This window comes from Etheostoma cragini, chromosome 3 (genome assembly GCF_013103735.1).
Source record: "Etheostoma cragini isolate CJK2018 chromosome 3, CSU_Ecrag_1.0, whole genome shotgun sequence".
NCBI lineage: Eukaryota > Metazoa > Chordata > Actinopteri > Perciformes > Percidae > Etheostoma > Etheostoma cragini.
The window spans coordinates 20,082,329-20,104,936 of NC_048409.1; the positions used below are offsets into that span (position 1 = coordinate 20,082,329).

Sequence of the window (22,608 nt, forward strand, 5' to 3'; positions counted from 1 at the left end):
GCCAATCACAAACAGTGGGATTCCATGCAATAAATGGTGCTTGAGTTGAGGTGTACAGCCAAGGGGATTCATCAGGAAGAGTCAAGGTACATTTCATGTATCAAGATCTCTCATTCTATCAAACTCAGCAGTGAGCCAGTTCGTATTTCAGGTCCCTGGAATTGCTCTTTAGCCACAAAGCTGAGACCCTTTGTTTCCAGTACCACACAAGCAACACATTTGCTCTTTGGGCCTACATTGTTGGTTGCACTTTGTCTGTTACTGGTTAAAAAAAGAAGATTATGTTTTAGCAATAAAGCGTATTCTTAACACTCTGGGGAAATATACATTTGAATCATGCCATCCAAAAGCACACATCTTTTCATAAACCTAACATATTCCACCCACATCAGGCATGCTGTCAAGGCATCTCGTTGTAATCAGCAAATCCTCTTGTGTTGCATTTCCCCCCTACGCTGGTATTCAAATTGATATTCCAATTGTCGTTCAATAAATAGATGCTCAAGACTAAAACTAACTCCGCAGTTTTTTAGATATTACAACATAAAAATGACCATGTAAAAATGTCTCCACACCTGCTTGCTTTCAGCAGGAGGCCACAAATAGCAATGGATATGTTTATAGGTAAAAATAGTATAAAAAGTATTAAAAAAATAGTACAAAATAGTACATAAAAGGCCGAATTTGGTTTCAAGACGGACAAAGGGTGCAGGGGAACTTGTACCTTCCTGTCCAGTAATGTGGGCTTGCTAGGTGGATTAACAGAGGTCCTAAACTGAGTGCTACAGATTGTCAGGATTTAGGGATTTGGTGGGGAGGGATTGACGATAGTGCGTGTTTATCGGGGTGGAGATTGAGAGCAGATTGCTGTGATTTGGGTATGATTATCCAGCCGGTATTGTCACTGATCTCCATCATCCTGTTTCATTTTCTCAGGAAGTGCAGCTCATCTCAGACAGAATCCAACTGCCCCAATCCCAGGCAATGGACTCTGTTAATGGGGATGATTAAAGGTACCGCTTCCCCTATTTCTACCCTGCCACTGTTTCTCTCCTGACCTGGGGAGGACTGTCTATGGTCTAAATGTAATATGTTCTGCCAAAATTATGAAACATTTGACAAGCAAGCCTCTTGATTACATTTATTTGCCTTGTTGGGCCTGTATACCTATATCCATCACATTTCAAAATAGAATAGAGCCTCGACACAAGTGGTGTAGAACGTGTTGACTCCCGGCTATAGAGATTTAGACTGTTCCCCGCTAAGGCAGGTGAGATCAGAGAAAATCACAAAATTAGATCATAGTCATTCTAAGAGAAAAAAAAAATGGCTTCAAAGAAGGTCTGCCAAGGGACAGGGGCCAAAACGACTTCCCAAAGAAGGAAATTAATTTTAAGCCATAGCAAGTAGTGAGTGTTGGAAGGCAAACGATATTAATCTCAAACATGAGCATATGTCATCAGGGTGTTTCTTGGCACTGTGAAGTCCATTAACAGCCAGTTTCTATCAAGTGTGAGGGTTCGTCCAAAGCCTTGGTCACAGTAAGGTCAACCAATCTTTCTCAAACGGCACATTTAAAACAAGGTTAATCCTGGTGCTGTCTTTCCCTTACAGAGGGCACAGTAATCTGAGTGCTCCATTAAAAGCCTGAGGAAGGTTAACTCAGAAGCTTTACAGCGGAAACAAATGCCCACTTTGAAAAACGGACACATGCACGCACAAACACACACACACACTACATAGCCAACCAACACTTTAGCCTTTAGTGATACACACATGGATTGGGAAATGGGAATGCTTTTCCAATTTCATTCTTGATGTTTAACATCTCGGAGTTCAGGTACATTCTTGCAACTCTGACTTCCACTTAGGAAAAAGGCAGCCAGTTCCATTCTTTTTCACTCTTTCTTCCTTCTAATTACTTCAGTTTCAAATTGGATAGCTGCAGGACTATGAAGTGAATCAATTGAACTCATTAACAGTGTTTCTTTTTCATGATAAACTCATCTGATTATTCCATCAGCCATCACATGTGCATGAAAAAACAACAACATATGCTTCATTTTATAACCACGGGAGGGTACATTATTAGATTTCCTTGAATTAAATCAAATAAATACTAATTATGAGAAAATTGGCAGTGAAAGATCAGGTTTAATTTAAAAAAAGAAAAATAGATCACAAGAAACGTGATTATCTTCTGTCACCTTGCCTTGCATGCAGTCACACTTACTTTAAACTGCTTTGGCAGAGTGACACTTTGTCTTACTTTTGATCTCTTCCGGATCTTTGTGACAGGAACCTCTGCAGGAAATGCTGTCGGCAAAATTTACACCAGTGTGTGGTGTGATTGAGACTCCCACCACCACAAACCATTATCAAAAAAACCCACATCCCATTTTATACTCATGGCCAGTTTGATGGGAGCTGTCATGTGTGTATGTGCTGGGGCTAATATACAAGGCCCAGGGCAGGTGACAAACACAGGGGCTCTAAATTTGGAGTCGCTGGCACCTTAATAATGAGAGTGAGCAGGCACTATGGGGCGCTGGCAGCCAAGATTTCAACACCCTGACTACATGGCCGCATTTGCTACGTCCACGGTATTGCTGCCACAGTGCAACTTTAGTCCCAAAAAAGTGAGTGCATGTGTTCCAAGCATAGACTTTATGTCAATGAACGTCACCCATTGGTCTGTCACGGGCAAAGTTGCCCTGGTTGTGGATGTGACAATTTTAGACAAGAGGAAGGAGTGATTGAGGAGCCCTTACACTCTGCGTTACGTTACACACTTTCACTGGCAAACACATCATAGCCACGCCCTAAAACAACACCCTGCTTTATCGACAATTTGAAAAACAACGAGACCATAATTGAAAAAATGAGCGTCATTCTGTGTTGGAGAAGACTTAAAACTAGCGATTGAGATCATACACTCATTCTGAAATTATGGCCATGAGTTATGAGGTACTAAATCAAGTAAGAAGGGGGTAATTTCGCCATGGACTTCTATAGAAAGCAACCTTTTGCAACCGCATGTGTTGTGCTCTGCTGGAATTCAGATAGAATGCAGGTTTAAGGCACTTCCACATTTGCAGCACTTTTCCGAAACAGATGCGGTGTCCATTAATATTTACACTCTATGGTTCCAAGTAAGACTAGTTGTCATTGTTCTTTTTTTTAAAAGTTGTTTGACTTCAATGTCACTTTGCTAGAGAAATGTTTAGCTACTTGTTAGTGCTGATCGTTTCTAATGCTTCAGCCAACTGTTTCATTGTCAGCACTTTCAGTCAACACCATGATTCACTTTGTTCAAACATCTTTCAGTAAGCCTTATAAGGTCTTAAAGGCTGGAATCACTTTGGAATCTCTAGATTTATCACAGAACCTGGATTCTGTATGCTCAGCTTTTCCATGAGAAAATAGGACGAGTACATTTCAACATCTGTTTTCATGAGTTATACAAGAATACAAGACTCTGAGGAGTGCTCTCTGTATCATGTGAATTTATGATGTGAAGAAAAGGAAGGGATGCAGGCACTTACAGAATGTCTCTGCAAGGTGCTTCACACACCAGGAAGGGTATTTACTTATGCTAATGAGATATTTTATGCACAGGTTAACATTTCTCTTCACTGGAGGCTACACTACCCTTAAGTATAATATGCTATGGCATGGAAGGATACTGATATTAAAACTTTAGGCTGTTTTGCCAGTTTTGTTTTCAACCTTGGGAAGGCACTCTGTGCTATAGGAATAGAAGCATTATGCTAATGAGAGCTTGCCCTGTGAAGAATACATTTGCTGTTGGAAAACATTTTGGCTTCCGCCTTGGGAGCTAATTGAGTACTCTGACAATGCAGTGCTTGGCTGATTCACGAACACACAGAGGTGGAAAATTCAATTTCGCAGCAGGTTCAGAGCACTCTGCAAGAAAAAGAAAAAGAAAAGGGGTGCCTGGATTAAGGAGTCTAGCGGGCTCCGTGTCTGACTCAGTGGGCATATTCTTTTCATTATACTGATGTGCTTTATTGTTTTATTGACCAGCTGACAGTGGGACTTACCATGTTAATATACAGTACAGTGCCTGTTAAAGGTTTAAAACATATATTTACATGCTACATTTAATGGTTGAATAATATACTATAATATGCTAAAATACATCATGTAACAAGTAATCGTCGTTGGTGAATTTAGATTTGTTAATTGGAACGACTTATGATCCTAATAAGTCTACTGCAACCTGGTACATGGAGCAGAAGACATTGTATATTCGGTATGCCGATGCTGACGCCCACCATTTTTGCCATTTTTTGTTCAGTTGTTCCGTCTGTTCCAAAGCAACACAGTGTAACTTAACTACTGGCAAGACACTGTGTCCCACTAGGCCAACTAAGATTGCAACACTGCAGGATAATGGACTGCAAAATCCCACAGGCAAATTTCCATCAAATCTTGTATGTCAAGCACATCCACATCACCACTCAGTTAATCAGTCATTAGATTGTCATTGGATTCATCCAATGCCTTCGTATTTTGCGAAGTAGTGACTATTGCTGCTGTTCAGAAGGGATACTCAACCTGCTTGGCCAGGGGGGCCACTTCTGACAAACGACAGAAGGTCAATGGCCAGTTAATATGCATACATTAATCAATTGTATCACATGAAATGAATAAACATTTAAAGTTCCGTAACTCATTTTTCATTGAAATTCTTTATTTTCCAATTATCTGAGTTCAGGTGTACGCAGTAGCGTTTCTAGGATTTGAGGACATTCAGGACTTAGCCCGGACCTCTAATTCTCCCCGGCACTTTTTTATTTTATAAACAAGCTCTATTTTGATGATTTTTTTAATTCACTCTGGCACCTTATTTACATTTAACATACGAACAATAATCCTGTGTGATTCAATTAATTGTCATTGTAAATTGAAAAATGCAGTTGTATACAGCTATCCAAGTATGTATTGCAAGTGGAAAAGGGACCCAGCTGATGTTGGCGGCCCAGGCCATGACCCAGCCTCAGCACTGGGGTCGGTCCAAGTCATAAAGGATTGCTCTTTATGCCTGTCTTGCTTACACAGTGCAGAGAGAGGTCACAACAAAGTGGCCTTAAGGAAATTGGGGACAGACCAAAAAGAGGAACTGGCCTCTCACACTGATCCCACATTTCTTTTAAAAACACACCCAAACATATACTGTGAAATATTCAAAATATCCTTATGTGTACTCAGTGACCAAATCCCAGTAATGGAGTATTACTTTAGGGATAAACTGAACCTTTCAAGGAATGTGTATAAATATATAATACATAATTCATTAATTTGTGTATATTTTCCATTGCATGTTGGTTGGTCGGTTTCAGCTCTGCATTGCTTGGTTGGTGTTGCTGACTGATCTCAACAAACACAAGATTCAGTAAACACAGTAAAGGAAGCAGCAGAGAAAGACGATGTTGGGAAGGAAAAACAAGTGCACTTTGAAGGTAGGGTTACAACACTCTTGGGACAGCCTGAAGATGTGTCATTGTCATCACCATAGACAGGCCCTTGATCAAAGGTGCACACTGCCCCCATTGTTTGCACCAGTGTAAGGGGGGGGGGGGGGGTTACCTCCTGCAATTTTCCTCAGTACCGGGAAATCTATCTATTTCACAGCTGAATCAAGTTATTTTGACAAATGACAAATTAAAATCTTTGCAAAGACCAAAGCACTGTTTACTACACATTGATTTTGCGACCGGAACAGCGACAAAAGCCATATTTTCTCACAAAGGAAGTTTTCTTGTATCTTGTTTGGCAGAATACTTTGAACCTATTAAATGTGTGTTTTGTTCTGCAATCAAGCAACTACTCAGGAAGAAAAGCAAAGGTTTGAATTTGCATTTTAATGTGGAGAGGGCATGTTTTCACTCGGCACTACACTATCAGAGCTCTATGCAAGACAGCAGAGATATTAGCTCGTAGGCATTGCAGTGCTGCACTCCACTCACTGTGTCTCGCTAAATGACTTTTAATTCAGGGAGTCCTTTTCATTATTTGAATACCGTGTACTACCGAATACTACTATGTGAGTAGCCTTCAGTACTGTTATTGACGCTGCCCTTCTGCTGTATACCAACAAGTCTGCAGTGCTCCTAAGTGTGGCACAGAGAGGCCGATAGGGACAAAGTAGGGCATCTCAGAGCAGCCTGGGTCCCCTGAACAAAGACCAAGCGTTCATCTTTAAGTCTGTTGTCTGTTGCCACATAGCATGAAAGTCTGACATTCTTTCTAGAGGGTTCCAAGGCCCAGTGCATTTCTGAGACTGACCTATGAGTGATCTGGTGTTTTGTATGTCTTTATATTTCAGAAAAGAGTATGGATCCAAACATTCCTAACTCAAAAGACGCAACATCTGTCTCGTTTGTCTGAGAAGAAACTAAAAGCAGAAGTAAGTTAGTGTGTAAGAGAGCGATTCAGTCAGTCTGAGTTATACTGCATGTTCTTCCTTCCCCTTAAAACACTGTGCTATGCCATCAGTCATCTATTTGCTTCACTGTCACACAGGCATATGTTAGAGTTGTCCTGTCATGTTGCATTTCGTGAACTTCAAGATGCCCCTGACCTGCTTTATGTCGCCGGAGGGTGAAGGAGCTGTGGGGTGGAATGATGGGAAATAGGCTGGTGTGCAGTGTCCCAGCATGAGTCTCTAAGGTCAGGTATAAGAAAGTGCACATGTGACATGCAGTCATGTTAATACTTACATGTTGCTCTTTATTTCTTTATTTCTTTGCTTTCCTACCATGCTCCCCTAGCATGCTCTGGTACAGTTTCCTAAGTCACACTCCAGCTGTGTGACTTAATCAGTCTGACAGACTCTGGGTGCCTAGGGAAAGTCTCTCTCTCTCGCTCTCCGCAGTCCCTTTCTCCACAAGTTTAGGCTCTCTGTGACTAACACATTGTGGCACCTTTCGAAATGCAGTGCTTTCTGTTGGACGGCCCTCACAAACATGCATGCACACACAAACTAAGTGCACAGACACCATACATGTCACACACGAGTCATGCATAAACACGCACAGGTACAAACAGGGACACACTTAAACACAAAAATATGCGAATACATAAATACACACAGAATGTGATTTAAAAGCAGGTCATAAAGTATCTCCCAGGCTCCCGCGTTATGCCTTACACCCCTCTCCCTAATATACCCTTCTCGATCCACTATAAGTGCTGACACTAACAGTCCCCATGTATAAAGGGGAAGCAACTTTGCTTATTGATTTATTGTTATTGAGTGACATTCTCAATTAGTTTTTATTGGAGTCTCGTGGTGTCTGACCTCTAGAGTTCTTTTTCAGAGCTCAGTATAAAAGCAATGGGATTCCACGTCCATGGTGCTGGCTAACTTTGGCTCGGGTCCAATACATTCTGGTTAACAAAGTGGGCTTGAGAAAACTTCCGCCTGTGGTTAAGGACCCGCCCCCAGGGTGCAGATGCTTTTCTATTGGATTCAGCAACACAACAGCACCCCTGTGGCATCTTCAACCACTCCATTTAATCTGAGAACTAAAAAGCATTTTTTATTTTCTTGAAAAGCCCAAAAGGCAAACACAGTATCTGATTAAACATTGAAAGTTTTTTTTCTTCCTAAAAAGGCCAGATATTATTGAAGGAGGGCTTATACAATGTTTTACCTAATTTAAACCTCAGGGAATGAATGACATAACTGGAGGATGGAAAAAGAAAGTCGCAAAAGTAAAACCTCCGTGATTGATCTTTACTACTCATGGTGCCAAGATATCAAATTCACCATAGAGCACTTCAATAAGCTTTGCCTAAATTCTATCAAATGAATATGACTCAGACTCTTATCCCTGTCTTTCCTTAGAGGCCATGTGTTCACTTTGCCAAGCTGTGAGCTTTCATTCATTCAAATTAAGACCAACAACCCTTACTGTGCACCTGGCAGTTCATGTTCTGATGGGGTTGTTGCACGTTTTGGGTCTCTTTTGCAATTTGGCTGCTTGTAATTTTTCTGCATTTGGCTCATTTTGTTTTATAACCAAAACAAAGTCACAAAGTTGGATTGGTCTCTCTGACCTGGCTTTCTTTCAGAGGATTCTAGGTGGACAGTTTTCATGGTGATAGCACCTGACAAACGCTTCCCCTGAAATACCATTTAACCCTACTCCCATCTCTTGTTGTCCTTTTCCTCATGCCTAAGCATTTTATGGACATACATAGGCTTCCAGGCTTTCTCTAGCCTGCCTGAATTAATGGAGAAAGGGTACTACAGAGCAAAACATTCTGCAGATTTTTTTTATGAAAGGCAAAACAAGAAGAGAGAGAGAGAGAGAGAGAGAGAGAGAGAGAGAGAGAGAGAAAGAGAGAGAGAGAGAGAGAGAAGAAAAGCAATGGGAGGGAGGATATTTTGAGGACCTAGATAAGGGACATGTGTTAGGTCTGCTCAATGATTATTTCATTATTCTCCATTTTCATCAGAAGCAATGATGAGAACGGAACATTTCCTATCTCTCAAAGTGGCAATTTGCCATTTAATGCTTGTGTTATGCAGGCCTGACATCGTTTCATCCAACCTCTTTGCACTAATCTAATTCTTCTTTTCCTTTTATTTCTTGGCTGATAATTCTCACTTTATTTCCATTAAGCTTTGTTTGTTCACAGCGATCTGTTGCTGTAATTTATTAGAGCTGTCAGCTTAAATTCTGTGGCATGCCGACACAGCGCAGCAAATAGTGGCTCTCCCCCTTCCCCTTTTATGGAAAGCTGGCCTAGTTTTTTTACAGGGGGAAAAAGGGAGACATTACAATTAAGGTGGCGACATGGACCCCCGGGTGGCCATGTTCAGGGAACAGATGTGCTGTAAGAGAGATGCCGGCCCTCACCTCCAGGGAGCTCTGGGTTGAAATCTGGTTCATGTCTCAGTGGGGGAACACTACTGCTCCTGTTCCATCATTATTTCAAGGATAACAGATTCTGGGAGTACAAACCTCTTTTTTCACTGTTTCCAATTGTTTTTGCTGGTCAGTATCTTGGATGTTCAAATCGACCTGATGCATGTGATTGATTATAACCTGATAACCACTTGTATGTTGACACAGGAGGAGGCCATTACGGTTCATAGCAAAGCAAGGAGGATGATTAAGATTAGAGACAGATTTCCATACTGTCGGTTTGTCTCTGAGATTCATTCCCGTTGAAGCCCATTCATGCATTAAACACATTTTTTGGTTTGTCACCTCGTTAATGATGAAAGGAATTAGCATGACTTTACTGCAGGCAAACAGTACCTGGCTTACTCAATTGACCTTTATTTTTCTGTTCTAACCCTTCTTCAGGTTTAGGATGTTTGACAGATTCCCACTTGGTAAATTACGTACATGTCATTTCCCTCCCAGGAGGCCTTAGAGGTAATGACCCCACAATCTTCACTATTTAATTTCCAAGCCCTGGATACTGCCTATTTTCTCTCACTGTGTCCTGTTCTTCTTATGTACAAAGCAACTGCTGTTTTCTAAGATAAAAGACACTTGTTTGGCAGCCTTCAAAGAGTCACAGAACTCTGAAAGTCACTTGTATTGCAGTGCTGTTCATTCTCATTTTATATCCAATATGGAGGTGGTGATCAAAAGGATCAGAGCTGAAGGAGAAGCTAAAAGAGGTCTGCTTTGGAGTGTAAAACAACAATACCAATCCCTAGACCCACACAAGGCTCACTTTTAAGGATAGTCCTTCAACTAATGCCAGAGAGCAGACATATGACTACAATTGGATTTGAAAGTGTTTCAACGCATATTGCTTATAGCTGTCTTTGTTTGCTATGTTAGAAATTAGTGTATTTGTGTAGTTTTGCTAATGTCATATCATATATTGTCATATCATATCATATATTGTATAATTAATCTGTTAAATTGATTCCACACATCTCACGGCAAAAAAAAACAAAAAACAAGGAGGAATTTCAAAGCATTACAGAGAGGCTGTAGATGAGGACTGATAGACTACAAGCCATTAACTCTTCATCCAATGTGGAGGGCGCCCATCTGGAGGAGACTCTTTGGGCTGCAGGAGATCCAACATAAATTTATAAATTTCTCCAAGTTTTAAATGAGGCTGTGTTAGGGTTTCTGGGTCTGAGAAAATTGCATTTTTTAATGAACGCCTTGTTAATTATTCACGCTAATAGCCGGGGGGGAATTTAGGGGCCATGCACTGGGGGTGATGTGGGAGGGATTGGGAAAAACCCCTGAACAGCCCACTGAGTGCTGCCACGATTATCTTTAGATGCTTTTCTGCATTTTTTTATGTCCTGCTGTGCACGTGTCACATAGCATTGGAACAAAGGCAAAGACCTTTCCCAGACCAGATCACAGAGAAACATAAGCTAAAAGTCACACAAGGGTATATAAAAAAAAAGAAATAATATAAATCTTGTTACTTGACTACTTTGCCGACAACAAATAGCATGACGTCCTATTGAGAAGTGAACCAAAGCTGTTTAGAGTAAGATAGGCAAACAATGTGAAGTAATAAAATTAGCATACACGAAAGCGAGGAATAATCACATTTGTGCTTGTTTGCACAAATACTCTACTCAGACAACAAATACAGTGGCATTAAGGATTAGGGCTGCAAGACGCAGATATGTTTTAATTTGTGACAAGAATGATTTTCCTTTTAAAATGCCTTTTTCTTCTTTCTTTTTTGTACTTTCTTCCCCTCTCAGTTTCGTACCCAAGCGCTAGAAATATTTGTTTACCATGGAAGGGATTGTGTTGTCATTACCATCATCCGTCTACTTTAAGATAACATTGCTTTTCAGCAGGGGAAAAAAATCCTCTAGTCATCCTGAAAAAAGACTTTACCTCCTTTCCTTTCCCTCTAACCACTCCACAAAACCCTTTAGATGCAATTTCTTTTCATCTTACTTCTTACTCTATTTTCTGTGCATCGGTGGTGACCATCACACTACTTATTCCCCTTAGAAAATGTTTTATATATGTAAACGGTGCATGGTCAGACAAATTTTTCATATATCACAAACACGACCATTGCAGAGACCAGTGCTTTCAGGGAGACTACAAATCTCAGCAGTAACATTGCTACCATTTCCCCCAAAATGCCTTATGGGTATCAGTGATGAAATGGGACCTAAATTGCAGTGAATCTCAGCTTTTCTAAACTTGATACACATGTGATGATGACACTGCAGGGTAACAAGGGTGCTAGCAATTGACAGCCCATTTTATCGTGACCATCCACTGGTCCTACGTCCTGCTTTTTAAAGAACGTGAGTTAACCATGGTGAACCTGACTATCCAACATCTCGCCTGATGCGCTGTCCACTCATCCGTCATTACACAGGCCTTTCTCTAGTAACATTATCGCTTTAGATAAGGCTTCGATAAACTGTGCATGGCTTTTAGGGCTCTCTCTCTTGCCACTCTAATCCAATCTCTAATGTGAAGTCAGTTCATCATCGTGCACCGCAGGCATTTTCCGTGTCCCTATGCTCTTGGTAATGGATGGGCTCGCCCTTGGTTCACCCCAAGGCATTCTGGTTCCTCAACTGTTTGTCTTCAGGTTGTCTCAAATGGCTCTGGACTGTGGTATTTTGATTTGATTAAATCCAATTTAAAAGGTTAGAGACAGAAGAAGGCATGGGGTTGCTCTTCCCAGTATTGCGAGCCAGTCCTTTGCCATTTAGCATTGGGCACTGGCCAAAGGAAAGTGGAAAACTAAAATGTGCTCCTTTGTGATTTGCACTATTGTCCTCCAGGGATTGAGCAATGACCCCTGTGAATTCCCCCAGGACGCCAGCCAGATTGAAACCCCTGCCAAGAGATTTGAAAGGATAGCAAATCATTTAAACTCCCCAATGTGTATTAGCGTTTTTTTCAGTGCCTGGGCCAGTCTGCACAATATTAAATTGCATTTGATGAAATAAAATAAAAATCAGTGAGTGCGACAAGAGCTCTTCAACCTCCAAATCAGCAAAGTGAATATTGTAGTGGCCTCTAAAAATTAATTCTACTGTAATTAACTTTGTTTACTCTATCAGGTTTGTGGCATCCATTTAAGGAGCCCAGCTGATAAAGAGAGGGCTTAAGATATAAGGCACTGCAAGGTGCAGTGGGGCAAAGACCCAGAGTAGTGAAATAGCTCAAGGTATTGCCTTTTGCTGATCCTGCTTGTGACACCACTTTATAAAAAATAGGTTTCGTATTAAAGTAGGCAGAGTGAATCCTAGCAGTCCAATTTTAAAGAAACATCAGACATGCCAGCCAACAATCAATAAAGCTATTTTGTTATATAAGGATATGTAAATGTTTGAGAATCAATAAAAACCTTAATTTATAGCATGTTATATAACTTATCTCTACTGTTCAGCCCTCAGTGCTCAGATCCTCCAGTGTTTCTCATCCATTATTGTGCTCTGGCAGATTGAACTTTGGTGATGCAAGTGACTGAGGTTATGGAATGTATGTGTCTGCGTGTGTGTGTTTCTTTCAATGCATGGTTTTCTGTGTGAAGGATGTTCCAGATGAAGCTTTGCCTCGTAAACAACTATAATGACACAGAGCCACAGGCCTCACCCTGAATTGGTAAAGAGACCAACAGAGGGCTTTTCTATCAACATGCAAACCAAGCACCCTGTGTCACAGATTTCCTAAGACTAGTGTCAAATGCTCCTGTGTTCCCTCAACAAATACACAAATAGGAACGGATTTGGCACAGTACCAACATTTGTTGTGGTGAAAAAGTGTTTTGTGGGGGAGGGGTGGTATACAGGGCAGTTTCTGGGTCTTGTGCGAACATTGCATTTCTCACTAGTGAATGGCCCTTTCTTCCCAATTGCTTAATATTCTTAGTGGGCTAGGCAGGTGGCTCAAAACCTAATTTGGCATATGATGGGAAAAAACATGCACATCTTCTTACATAGTATATGAGAGTGCTGTGGGAGGGTGGTAGCATTAGACATTTTTCATTCTCAAAGCTACACTTTCCCCTTTTGCAGATTTAAAACGTTTTGCCTTGGACCAAGAGCAAGTTTTTATATGTGTCTGATGTGCTTTCCTGAATAAAATATTGTTTGGTATCAGTGCCAGATGAAATAGCCTTTCAAAAAACCATACCTCTCATCATTGGAGTCTGGTATCATAGATAGACCTGTTTTCCGGTTTATTAAATAGAAGCCATTGAGCCTTTCCATTTATCACTGTTGAGCACAATTTAAAAGTATATGCTCAAATGGAAGCACACAAGTTGGGAGGTAATGACAGGGACACATCTGTACTTCACCATGTTGTTAAACAACTGTTCCCAAAGTGTACTTTACACAGTATATTGGAGTCCAGACACATTCAACAGCCTCAAGGTTTGCTAACAGACAAAATTAAGTGTTGTGTATGATATCTAATGCCATTGCCGTTTTCAAAACATGCACAGCAGCTGTAATAGCAGGCAGAGACACATCCGCATTCATCCACAGGTGAGACGCTTCTCCCTCCCCAGATTCTGCTTGTACAAGTTAAAAGGCTGATTTGCATTTTTATTGCCATTCAAGGCTTGCAGGTGGAATTGCTGTGGCACAGTAGTAAATGCACAGACACCACACACACACACACACACACACATAGAATAAACACAGAAAATGCATGTGATGTGTGCAGAATGAAAAACGTTTTTCCAAAGGTCCATTGGTTTGAATCTTTGGCATGGGGACCTTGGGACAGTGAGAAGCAGAGAAAGTAGTGGGAAGAAAACGGGATAGAGAAGAGATGGGTGAGTTCATCCAGGTGTAATATTGAGCTGTCCCAGAAACTTCCCACCAAACACTAAGAAGTTCTTATCAGATCAGCAACCCAATTCCTCAAGTGCCTCTGGTGCTGAAGCACCACATGCATCTTCTGGGCGCCTTCCTAACAGCATTTCACAATCATGTCGATGCATTGGCTGGCTGGTTTAATCAGAAATGGTTCGAGCTATTGTGGGACACACAACATGTCACAGGTTGCAGAACTGTGCAGCAACGATGCATGTATGTGATTTACTGCATAGATAGCACCATAAAACTAACAACAAAAATATATATGGATCAGGAAGTTTCAGGCAAGGACGGTCAATTTATACAAGAATATTTTTCACATGTAAATTAGTGTGTTTCTGGCTCCTATGGAAGACCGGTTTCTGTAGGTCACAAAATCTCTCTGGTAGGTTATACTGTATGTACATTACAGAACATGCATCAATGTTACATCTTAAGAGATGTATCATTTGATAAGTGGCCGTATCGTAAAATGAGCCAGGGGGTACATATATTCAGCATACTACTCACCTCAAGCAACAACACTAATCATGCCCAGTTAATAAACCTTAACCTTCAAACTCAAAGCTGCATTGACCCAGGTGTCAAGTTTAAGTATGAGGCCTATTTCAATCAATTCTGTGTGACTAACATGCTGGAGAATTCAATTAAATGTTGTAATTATTAGCTAAACTTGATTTTGCATTGACTTAATCTTCATTTTTTTAGTTGCAATCTGCACCTACAAACTGCAGCAGAGATGACGGAGCATTTCATTGCATCTCGTTGTTGTAGTGAAATGTATATATATTTAACCGTAAACTGCCCAGTTGAAGTAAACCAGATCAATCTATGCATTTTTTTTAATATTTAAAACATTAAATCGCATAGTTTTATCTTATATTTTAGCCTAAACTAAAAATAGTTGTATTCACTTGACTGTTATTTATAATAAACATTAATACAATGATTAAAATTAAGAGAACATAAAACAATAACATGTGACTTGCAAAACACAGCAGATCCTTTTATTATACCTTTTTGTTTTTTTCACCTTTTGGTCGCACATTTTTTACATTTCCACCCGCATAACCTTGTGTTCTTGTTTTGCTCACCTGTTTCCATGACAGATGTTGACTCAAGCACAGCAACATCAGCCATACACAGTAAACAATGTGCACTGTATTTCTAAAAACACATCTAACAATACCAAAACTCTGCGTTTATGTATCTATTTTTGTGTTTCAAATATGGAGTTCAAGCGCCTTTTTTCCAAGCTCAGTGCTTCTATACAGCATACGCTCTGGAACGGGTGAAAACAAGTAAAACAAAATGAGCCTTTAAGTTGAACATTTTCCTAGTCTGAATTTCTTGAAGTTCTATTAATAGAGCACGTTCTACAAGCAATCACAGATCCTGGTAGTGAGTTAAAAAAGTATATCTATCAAAACTTTGGCTAGGTAGTGACAGGATTAGCAGAAAAGAAAACATACAGTCAAACTAAAAAACACTAAACAAATTCTTTTAGCTCCGCTGTGTCGATGTTTGGTCCTCTCCAAGGAATAATAATACAGTGTGATCCATTGCTACTCTACTCATAGCACCCCCACAACTGAACACACACAGCCCTGCGGAGCTGCCTTTAGTTGCTCTGCTTGTTGTTTCATGTGCATTGAACTGCAATTTAGAAGCCATTAATCCATCCCTTAATCTGTGACTAAATAAAATCCTGACTAGGGTTAGAGAGGGCTTCCGAACACGTCCCTATATTAACAACATTATTTCATGCAGTTATTTTAAAACATTTTCCAACTTTCTCTCTTCCTGATGTCCAATTATAAAGTATCAGATGTATGGAGATACGACAATAAAGAGTGAAGAAGTGCAGCTGCTAACCCTGCCTTAACAGGTGACCCAGTGATCACAACAGCATCTGGTTGAATTACTTAAAACTGCGGCCCAGCAGACATGTAATCCAGGATAATGCCCTTTTGCTGAGTGCTCCAATCTGGATAAATTCATCCCCGAGGAATGAGATCCAGCAGCAAAGTCTCAGAGAGAGAGAGGAGATGAGGGGCTTGAGGGTTGATTGGTTGGTACTAAAGAAAACTGTTGGGCTAGGCAGAGTCTTCTAGATGGATAATGAAGCCCAAAAGTAAACAGCTTGATTTTGTTCACTGGCTGACTGACTGCATGAGAGGAAGCAAATCGTTGCCTGGTTTACCAAAAACACTTCCATCTAATCATATTCCCTTCCCTGGCTGACCTGAATCCTGGAAGACTTGAAATGAGGCTTTCACCCAAACTGCAGTCCACAGATATACTACACTAACTTAAATTTAGCATTTTTATCTTAGTGCTCCCTTCGACTAAAACCTTTGAAAGGTTGTATTCTTACACAAACACATGTCCATCTTTACCTGTGTTTACTGATTTATTGATATATCTGTTCGTCCATCTAGTGTTTTATCAACCAAATAAGTCTTAGCCAAAACACATTTTTCTTGGAAATAGCATCTCTTGTTAATGCCACAACCACTGCCAAACATTGGGAATTACAAGTTCCAGCTGTCCAGCGGCAGCCTCTTAGATTATTTATTCATATGTTTACTTATTACCATAAATATCCAACAGAGCACTCGGCTCAGAGGGATTACAGGGGGTTTAATCTATCGTGGCACAGAAATGAGCAGGGGGTCACAGCAGCTGAGGTGACTTAAGCTGGCTAGCCTTGATGGGACGTGCAGCACAAACAAGAAAACAGACTGCATGCCACTGGGCTCCATCATGAACTAACGCCGTCATCTGTCATTCATTGCGTTTGCCTGGCATAATCCAGACAGCGTTAGCATTACTCAAACCAACTGTCATGTATGGTGAGGGTAAGTCATTCAAAGAGGACAAGGACACTTCTGTGTGTTTCTTACCAGCAGGAATATTAATTGTCCGGTACCAGATTCCTATTAGAACACAGACAAGTTTAGTCTGTATTCTGTGGCTGTTGGTCATGTTATTTCTGTTTAAATCATGACTGCTAGAACATCTAGGCTTGAGACAACATCCAAGAAAAATGTATATTAGTTTTACCGTTCCAAATGGGGATAAATCAAATAATTACCTCATTGTGTCATAATCTGTGAATAAGACAACAGTCTGTCTCACCTACAAATGATTATTCATAATAACGAGAAGGAAAATTGGTATTTATGTTTGAATAGTATTGTGCAATGTAATGGACTGTATTTCTTTCTCTTTTTTCTTTCCCTTTGGAGAAGCGAGAATGATTTCTCCATCTGTAAAAAATCCACATATCCACACATGACATTGGAAAGACATTTAATTATACTTTGGTTGAAAAAATATGTATCAAAGCCTGCCGCCCATGAAAAGCGGATTTAGTCATCAGTCAGCAGTTAATAGACAGCAGTTAATGAAATAGGGGCTGCCGAGGGTGCTAAGACATGCTTTCCAGGACTAAGAAACCGCATAGGCTGGCTGGGTGGTGAAATCGGGGGGTTCTGATACGATATCTGAGGGGGTGGGATATAATGAAGGCGATTGGGGGGAGGAAAGGGGCAGGAGATTTTTAAGAAGGTTGGGATCTCATTCCTGTAAAGCAGCATTGCCCCTAGTGGGCAAACCTTGAGTCAGCAAGATTTAATTTCCCCGAGAAAGTGGTAAAAAAAAAAAAAAAAGTGTCTCAGACAGAATGTATATAAATTTCACAAGGTGTCATTCAGAGAAAGAAAAAGAGAGAAAAGAGAGAGAGAAGAGAAGCAGAGGGACTGAGATCATCCATTTAACATTAACAATGTGTGATTTATCTTCAGCACTTTTTCTTCAGAGCCTGGCACATCCAGTACAGGACTATTCTTAAACTGCCCCTCCTCTACCGGGACATCAACCTCTTCCATATCTCACCCTTTTCCCGACAAAGGCTATGGTTCTCAATCACACTGCATTTCATTAAAAAAAAAAACAGACGGAGAAAGGGACGGTTAGTGAGAGAGAGGTGGAAAAAATGTGTTGCTGTGAAGTGAGAAGTGAAATCAGGAGTCAAGTGAATAATGTGAGAAACAATTGACACTGTATAGATTGGATGGGAGGAGGACTGGGGAGGAGCTGGTTTGAGGAGATGAATGAGGTCCTGGACAAGTTTGGCCTGAGGTGAATGTGTTCCTGGAGACTGTCTCCCAGATCCTCCTGACTGGCGTTTGTGTCATCCGTCACCGGCAGGACAGGTGACAGCGAAGAAAAGGAGCCCTCAATGCGGTAACAACACAGTCAGGAGCATCTCACAGTAGCTTCCCTTCTCATTGGTCCGTTCATTTCTCAAAGTTAAGATGGGGAAAAAAGGTGCTCAGTGTCTCTGCATACAGACTGATTATTCTCTCCTGCTCTTTCTCTCTTTTAACGCTCTCTTTCTTTCTTGCTCTCTTGCAGGATAGCTATGTTTAAGTATATGACTGTTATACCCACAGCTCCCCTCTGTCCTGTTCATAAAAACAAGATTGTTTTCCGCAGCTTTCTGCTGACACCGGCTCGGCACATAAACACAGCCGTAATTTGTAGAACAGTGAGATACAGGGAAACACTTTTTTTCTCCCCAGAGGCATGCATAGAGAAGGTATGCTGTTATCCCCTGTTTACCTGACAGGGAAAGAAGTATTTTATATTATGGTAATAACCCAGTGTGTTGAAATGCATAGCAATTCCATCCCATTCCAACTGGTACTATCTTAGATATGATGTTAGTTCTTCCTAGAACTGTGATTAAGCCTGTGATGATATGCAAATTAAAATGTGATGGTCAAAAAATAAAAGTCAAAATAAAGCGAGCTGCATGACAATAAATCAACCCCCCTCTACTGTTTAATGTCTGATATAACTTAAATGTTATTCATGTTTTAAAATTTGCAAGTGGCAGCAGGTTCAGTTCCGACCTGCGGACCCCTGTCTATTAAATAAAGGCAATAAAAGACAAAAAAAATCTTAAAAAAGATGAGAAAATTCCGTCTTGGATACAAAACTTAGCAGATGCTTAACGGAGTCAAGGAGAAAAGACTAATGACTGATGCGTCACAGTAAGCACAGATGGTACAGACAGACTTGACAATGAAATCAGGGGGAGAGAATACAGACAAGAATTCACCGGGAACAGTTGCAGCTCCAGTGCCAAGTCTGATGTACTTTAACTGCCCCATAACGAAGGCCACAACCTAGCGAGAAAGCTTCCATTGCCTTGACTCCGTCCAATCTTTGGGTCGACTCACACAGCTCACGTCACTGTACCGTGTCACAAACAGTCATAAAGAAAACAGACAGCAGAGCTGACACCCTCTCTGGAAGGGATCTACACCCGTTAAAGCATGGGAGAGGCAGAGGGTATTAGAAGCTTCATCACTCCGGTCAGTTTCAAATCGGTCTGTCTTGATGTTATTACTCTCTGTTTCTATATATTTTATATGAAAAAATGAGCCAGCTAAAATGTTGATCACAGCAAATTGTTGTATTGGATGAACAGTATTTTTTTCCTTCGACTACAGCTGAAGTCAGTAATTGCGTTACTGACTTTGAGCGGTCAATACACAACGTGCCAATTGGAGATTTTTGCTTTTTTTGTGCAAAAGATTTCAACTCCCTCTGGGAAACAACTACACACACACACACACACACACACACACATACACACACACACACACACACAAACTCACACAGTGCCCTCCTCAATGTTGTCCAATGTGACGGGGTCACACTTTGAAAAGAGGTTGTGGCTTTTGTGGCGGCTCATTGACCCTGACCCTGCGGAGCGTAAACCAGGGCGCTTGTTGTGGGCCGGACATGACCTTAGGAACTGACATAACTCCACTGTCTGATTCAGCCCTGCTTGCGTCCCTATATCACACAGACACCACAAAGGTAGAGTTCTGCTGTACTTCACTCACCTCTTTTGTTTTCCAAAGACAACCACCTGGTGGCAAGCTGGGGAAACAACTAATCCATCCCCATTCTGTCCACAAACAGACTGTCTAGGAATAAAAATAACAGCAGATACTGTCCAAAGGGCTGGAGCTGCCAAGCTACACTCATGAGTCTGCCTTCTAAAGCACTTCACCGTTAACTTTTTCTCTCTCTTTTCTTTTGACCAGACCCCCCGTAGGATCGGAGGACTCGATGGGAAAAGCTGTCAGTTCAAAACAATGTGACTGAGGAGTGAACACTTGACTGAACTGGGGTTTGAGGGCTTTGTCTTTGTGTTTCTATGTGTGTGACAGGAATATAAAGCCCACATAGGAAGTATTTAACTTGTCTGGTCTTAAGGCTATGAAAAATGGAGAAAAGTGCAGCTTCTTAACCCCAGGACAGCCACAAAGACTTTTTCCCTTTAAATTCCTCCTTTCTCTTTTTTCAACTGAGATCAATATTATCAGCAGTTAAACACACAAATGGTAGGACAAGCTCAGACATCACAGCAATATGTATTCAGAGACAGCATTCCCAGCCAGCAAGTCACACAGCAGTTACAAGCACGCAAGATGTGATGGATAAACAACTTAATCTGGAAAACTTACCATGCCCAGAGATACACAGGAGCAGAAGGACCCAAGGGATCATGGCTGAGGAGTGGAGAGGGCAAAACCTATGAAAAACAGTGGGCAAGTGTGGAATTGAAGTTGGCAGGCACCACGGAATGCACGAGATGAGACAGTGCTCCTCTGTGCTGCTACTGCTGGGGGGGTGGCGGATGCTAGAGTCCTTCTGTGGTGTCTCCTTTAACCAGTGGAGGGCTGGTAGTCTGTCTTCAGTCCTTCTCTTCTTCTGCCGATTCTTTGCTCCTCTTCTGTCTCTTTGTGTGTCTCTTTCCCGTCTGTGTCACTCTTCAGAGTTGTCCGTGGTCAGCTATGCCTCACACGCTCTCTTGTTGATGTGAGCTTCTAGACTTTCTGTGTCTTCGCTGCTGACTCTGAGCATACACACACTCTTTCTCTCTCGCTCGCACGGTTTCTCAGTACCAATCCATTCTCAGTCTCTTCAGCCCTCACTTGGCCCCCCCTCCTTCTCTTTCTCTCTCGTGCTCTCTTTCTCTCTCTCTCGCTTCACCACTCACATGGCAGACACAGTCAGGGGATAGAGCTCCACAACTAGACTCCTCCCTCCCTCCATATTCCTCTCTCTCTTTCTCTCCCTCTATAAGTCTGGGTGGCTGTGGCTGAGTGTAAGGCTGGGAGACTAGGGTCCTCACTCTGGGAACGAGAGCTGCCATGGGAGAAACAGAGGGGGTGCAGTTCCAATTAGAATAAGAATAGGAGCGACTTGGCCTCTATAGCTACAAATAACCCAGACATTCACAAAACAAAAAGGGCAGTTTCCCCCCTACTCCTAGTTAAGACCCCACTCCTTTTTGGGATTCTATGGATAGCATCGCATTTTTGGAGAATGTGAGCTGCCTTCCTTGAGAATGGATGAAGAAGACATTAGCATTCAAGACCAAAGCTGTAGTATTCATTAGTATCCAATTGTTTTATCAGGGGGGAAGGAAATTCAGTCACTCACTCAAAAAGCCATGAGGCAAGACCATAAGTCGTAAAATGCCCAAGTGCACTGCATGCTTACTGACAAGTCCTCCTGGTTATGCTTGCTAAATATTTAAAAAGGAGTATTGCTTTGTTTCAGGTCAGTCCACCTATAAAAGAGTGCACTACATGTCTTGGACTATAAAAACGCCATACTCTACTGTATACTACTGAAACTAAAGGGCCTGGGTGGTTTCCACTGTGTACAGTTACTATTAAGTGTAAAACACTAGGCACAAAAATACATTATGTTAAAATATACAGTATTTATTTATATATATATATACATACACACACAATGCGTATTAATACTGTATATATTTTCATATAGTCATGCAAATATAGACCAAAGATGTTGATTGACAGTGACTACTTCTCTTATTATTGTGCACATGATTGATACAGAACCTTAAAACAAAAAGAGGTAGAAAAAGTACCAATACTTTGAAGAAATATTACTCAAGTAAAAGTAGTTCATTCAAAATGTAATTTAAGTAAAAGTTACATAGTTACATTTAAAGAAAATGGGGCAAGAGGATCTCTCCTGTGTAGTGAAAATAGAACATAAATCCAAAACAATTTTGTTTTGAATTAAAGAAAAATATATACATATTTCAAACCATCTATACAAATGTATACACATGAAATAACACAACACATGTCACACCCTTAGAAAGGTATAATGTGCCATTTTGATTCAGACCATCCCATAAAACGTTTTCAATTTCAACTGAAAGTGAAATGTACCATACATTATTAGTTCTGAGGGCCATCCTTCTTTTCTTCACAAACAAACAGTTATAATGCAAATCAAGGCCAAATCAAATCACGTTTGACTCCATAAATGGGTTAGACCCTAATGTTCACAGCCCAGAATAGCAGCTAGCTTCTACAAACCTAAGTAGCCCATATGAGCTAGATGTATGTGAATTAATTCAGTCTCCTACATACGTTGTCCTACGGCTGGGGTGGGCAATCAATTTTCCAAAGTGGCCACATGAGAAACAGGGTCTGTTGGGCTGGGACCAATAAGCTAACCTCAGTTCTGCTCCTTATTAATTTGAAGTCAGGCGGCACGTTCTGAAAAGAACGTTCTATTATTTTCTCTGGGCATATTAGTGCAGCAGATTCCAGCAAACACTCTCTAATGTACTCCCCTTCAGAAAATGGCTTACTGTTTTTGCCGATTTTGTGGAATATCACAAGCTGGTCTTGACT

General features: G+C 41.0%; 1 protein-coding gene across 12 annotated transcripts in view; it reads right to left on the minus strand.

Annotated features, from left to right (window-relative positions):
* The window catches only part of kirrel3b (kirre like nephrin family adhesion molecule 3b), a 161,746-nt gene extending 140,824 nt beyond the window's left edge, over positions 1-20,922 (minus strand). For 5 of the 12 annotated variants that reach the window (XM_034866856.1, XM_034866846.1, XM_034866853.1 and 2 more), the window contains exon 1: positions 20,389-20,921. In XM_034866856.1, coding sequence (XP_034722747.1) covers positions 20,389-20,431 — 43 coding nt within the window. In that variant the 5' untranslated portion in view covers positions 20,432-20,921. Of the gene's footprint in view, positions 1-20,388 lie in introns of all 12 variants that reach the window. The other 7 variants (XM_034866851.1, XM_034866850.1, XM_034866845.1 and 4 more) reach the window with 2 other exon arrangements.
* Between the last annotated feature and the right edge of the window lie 1,686 nt (positions 20,923-22,608).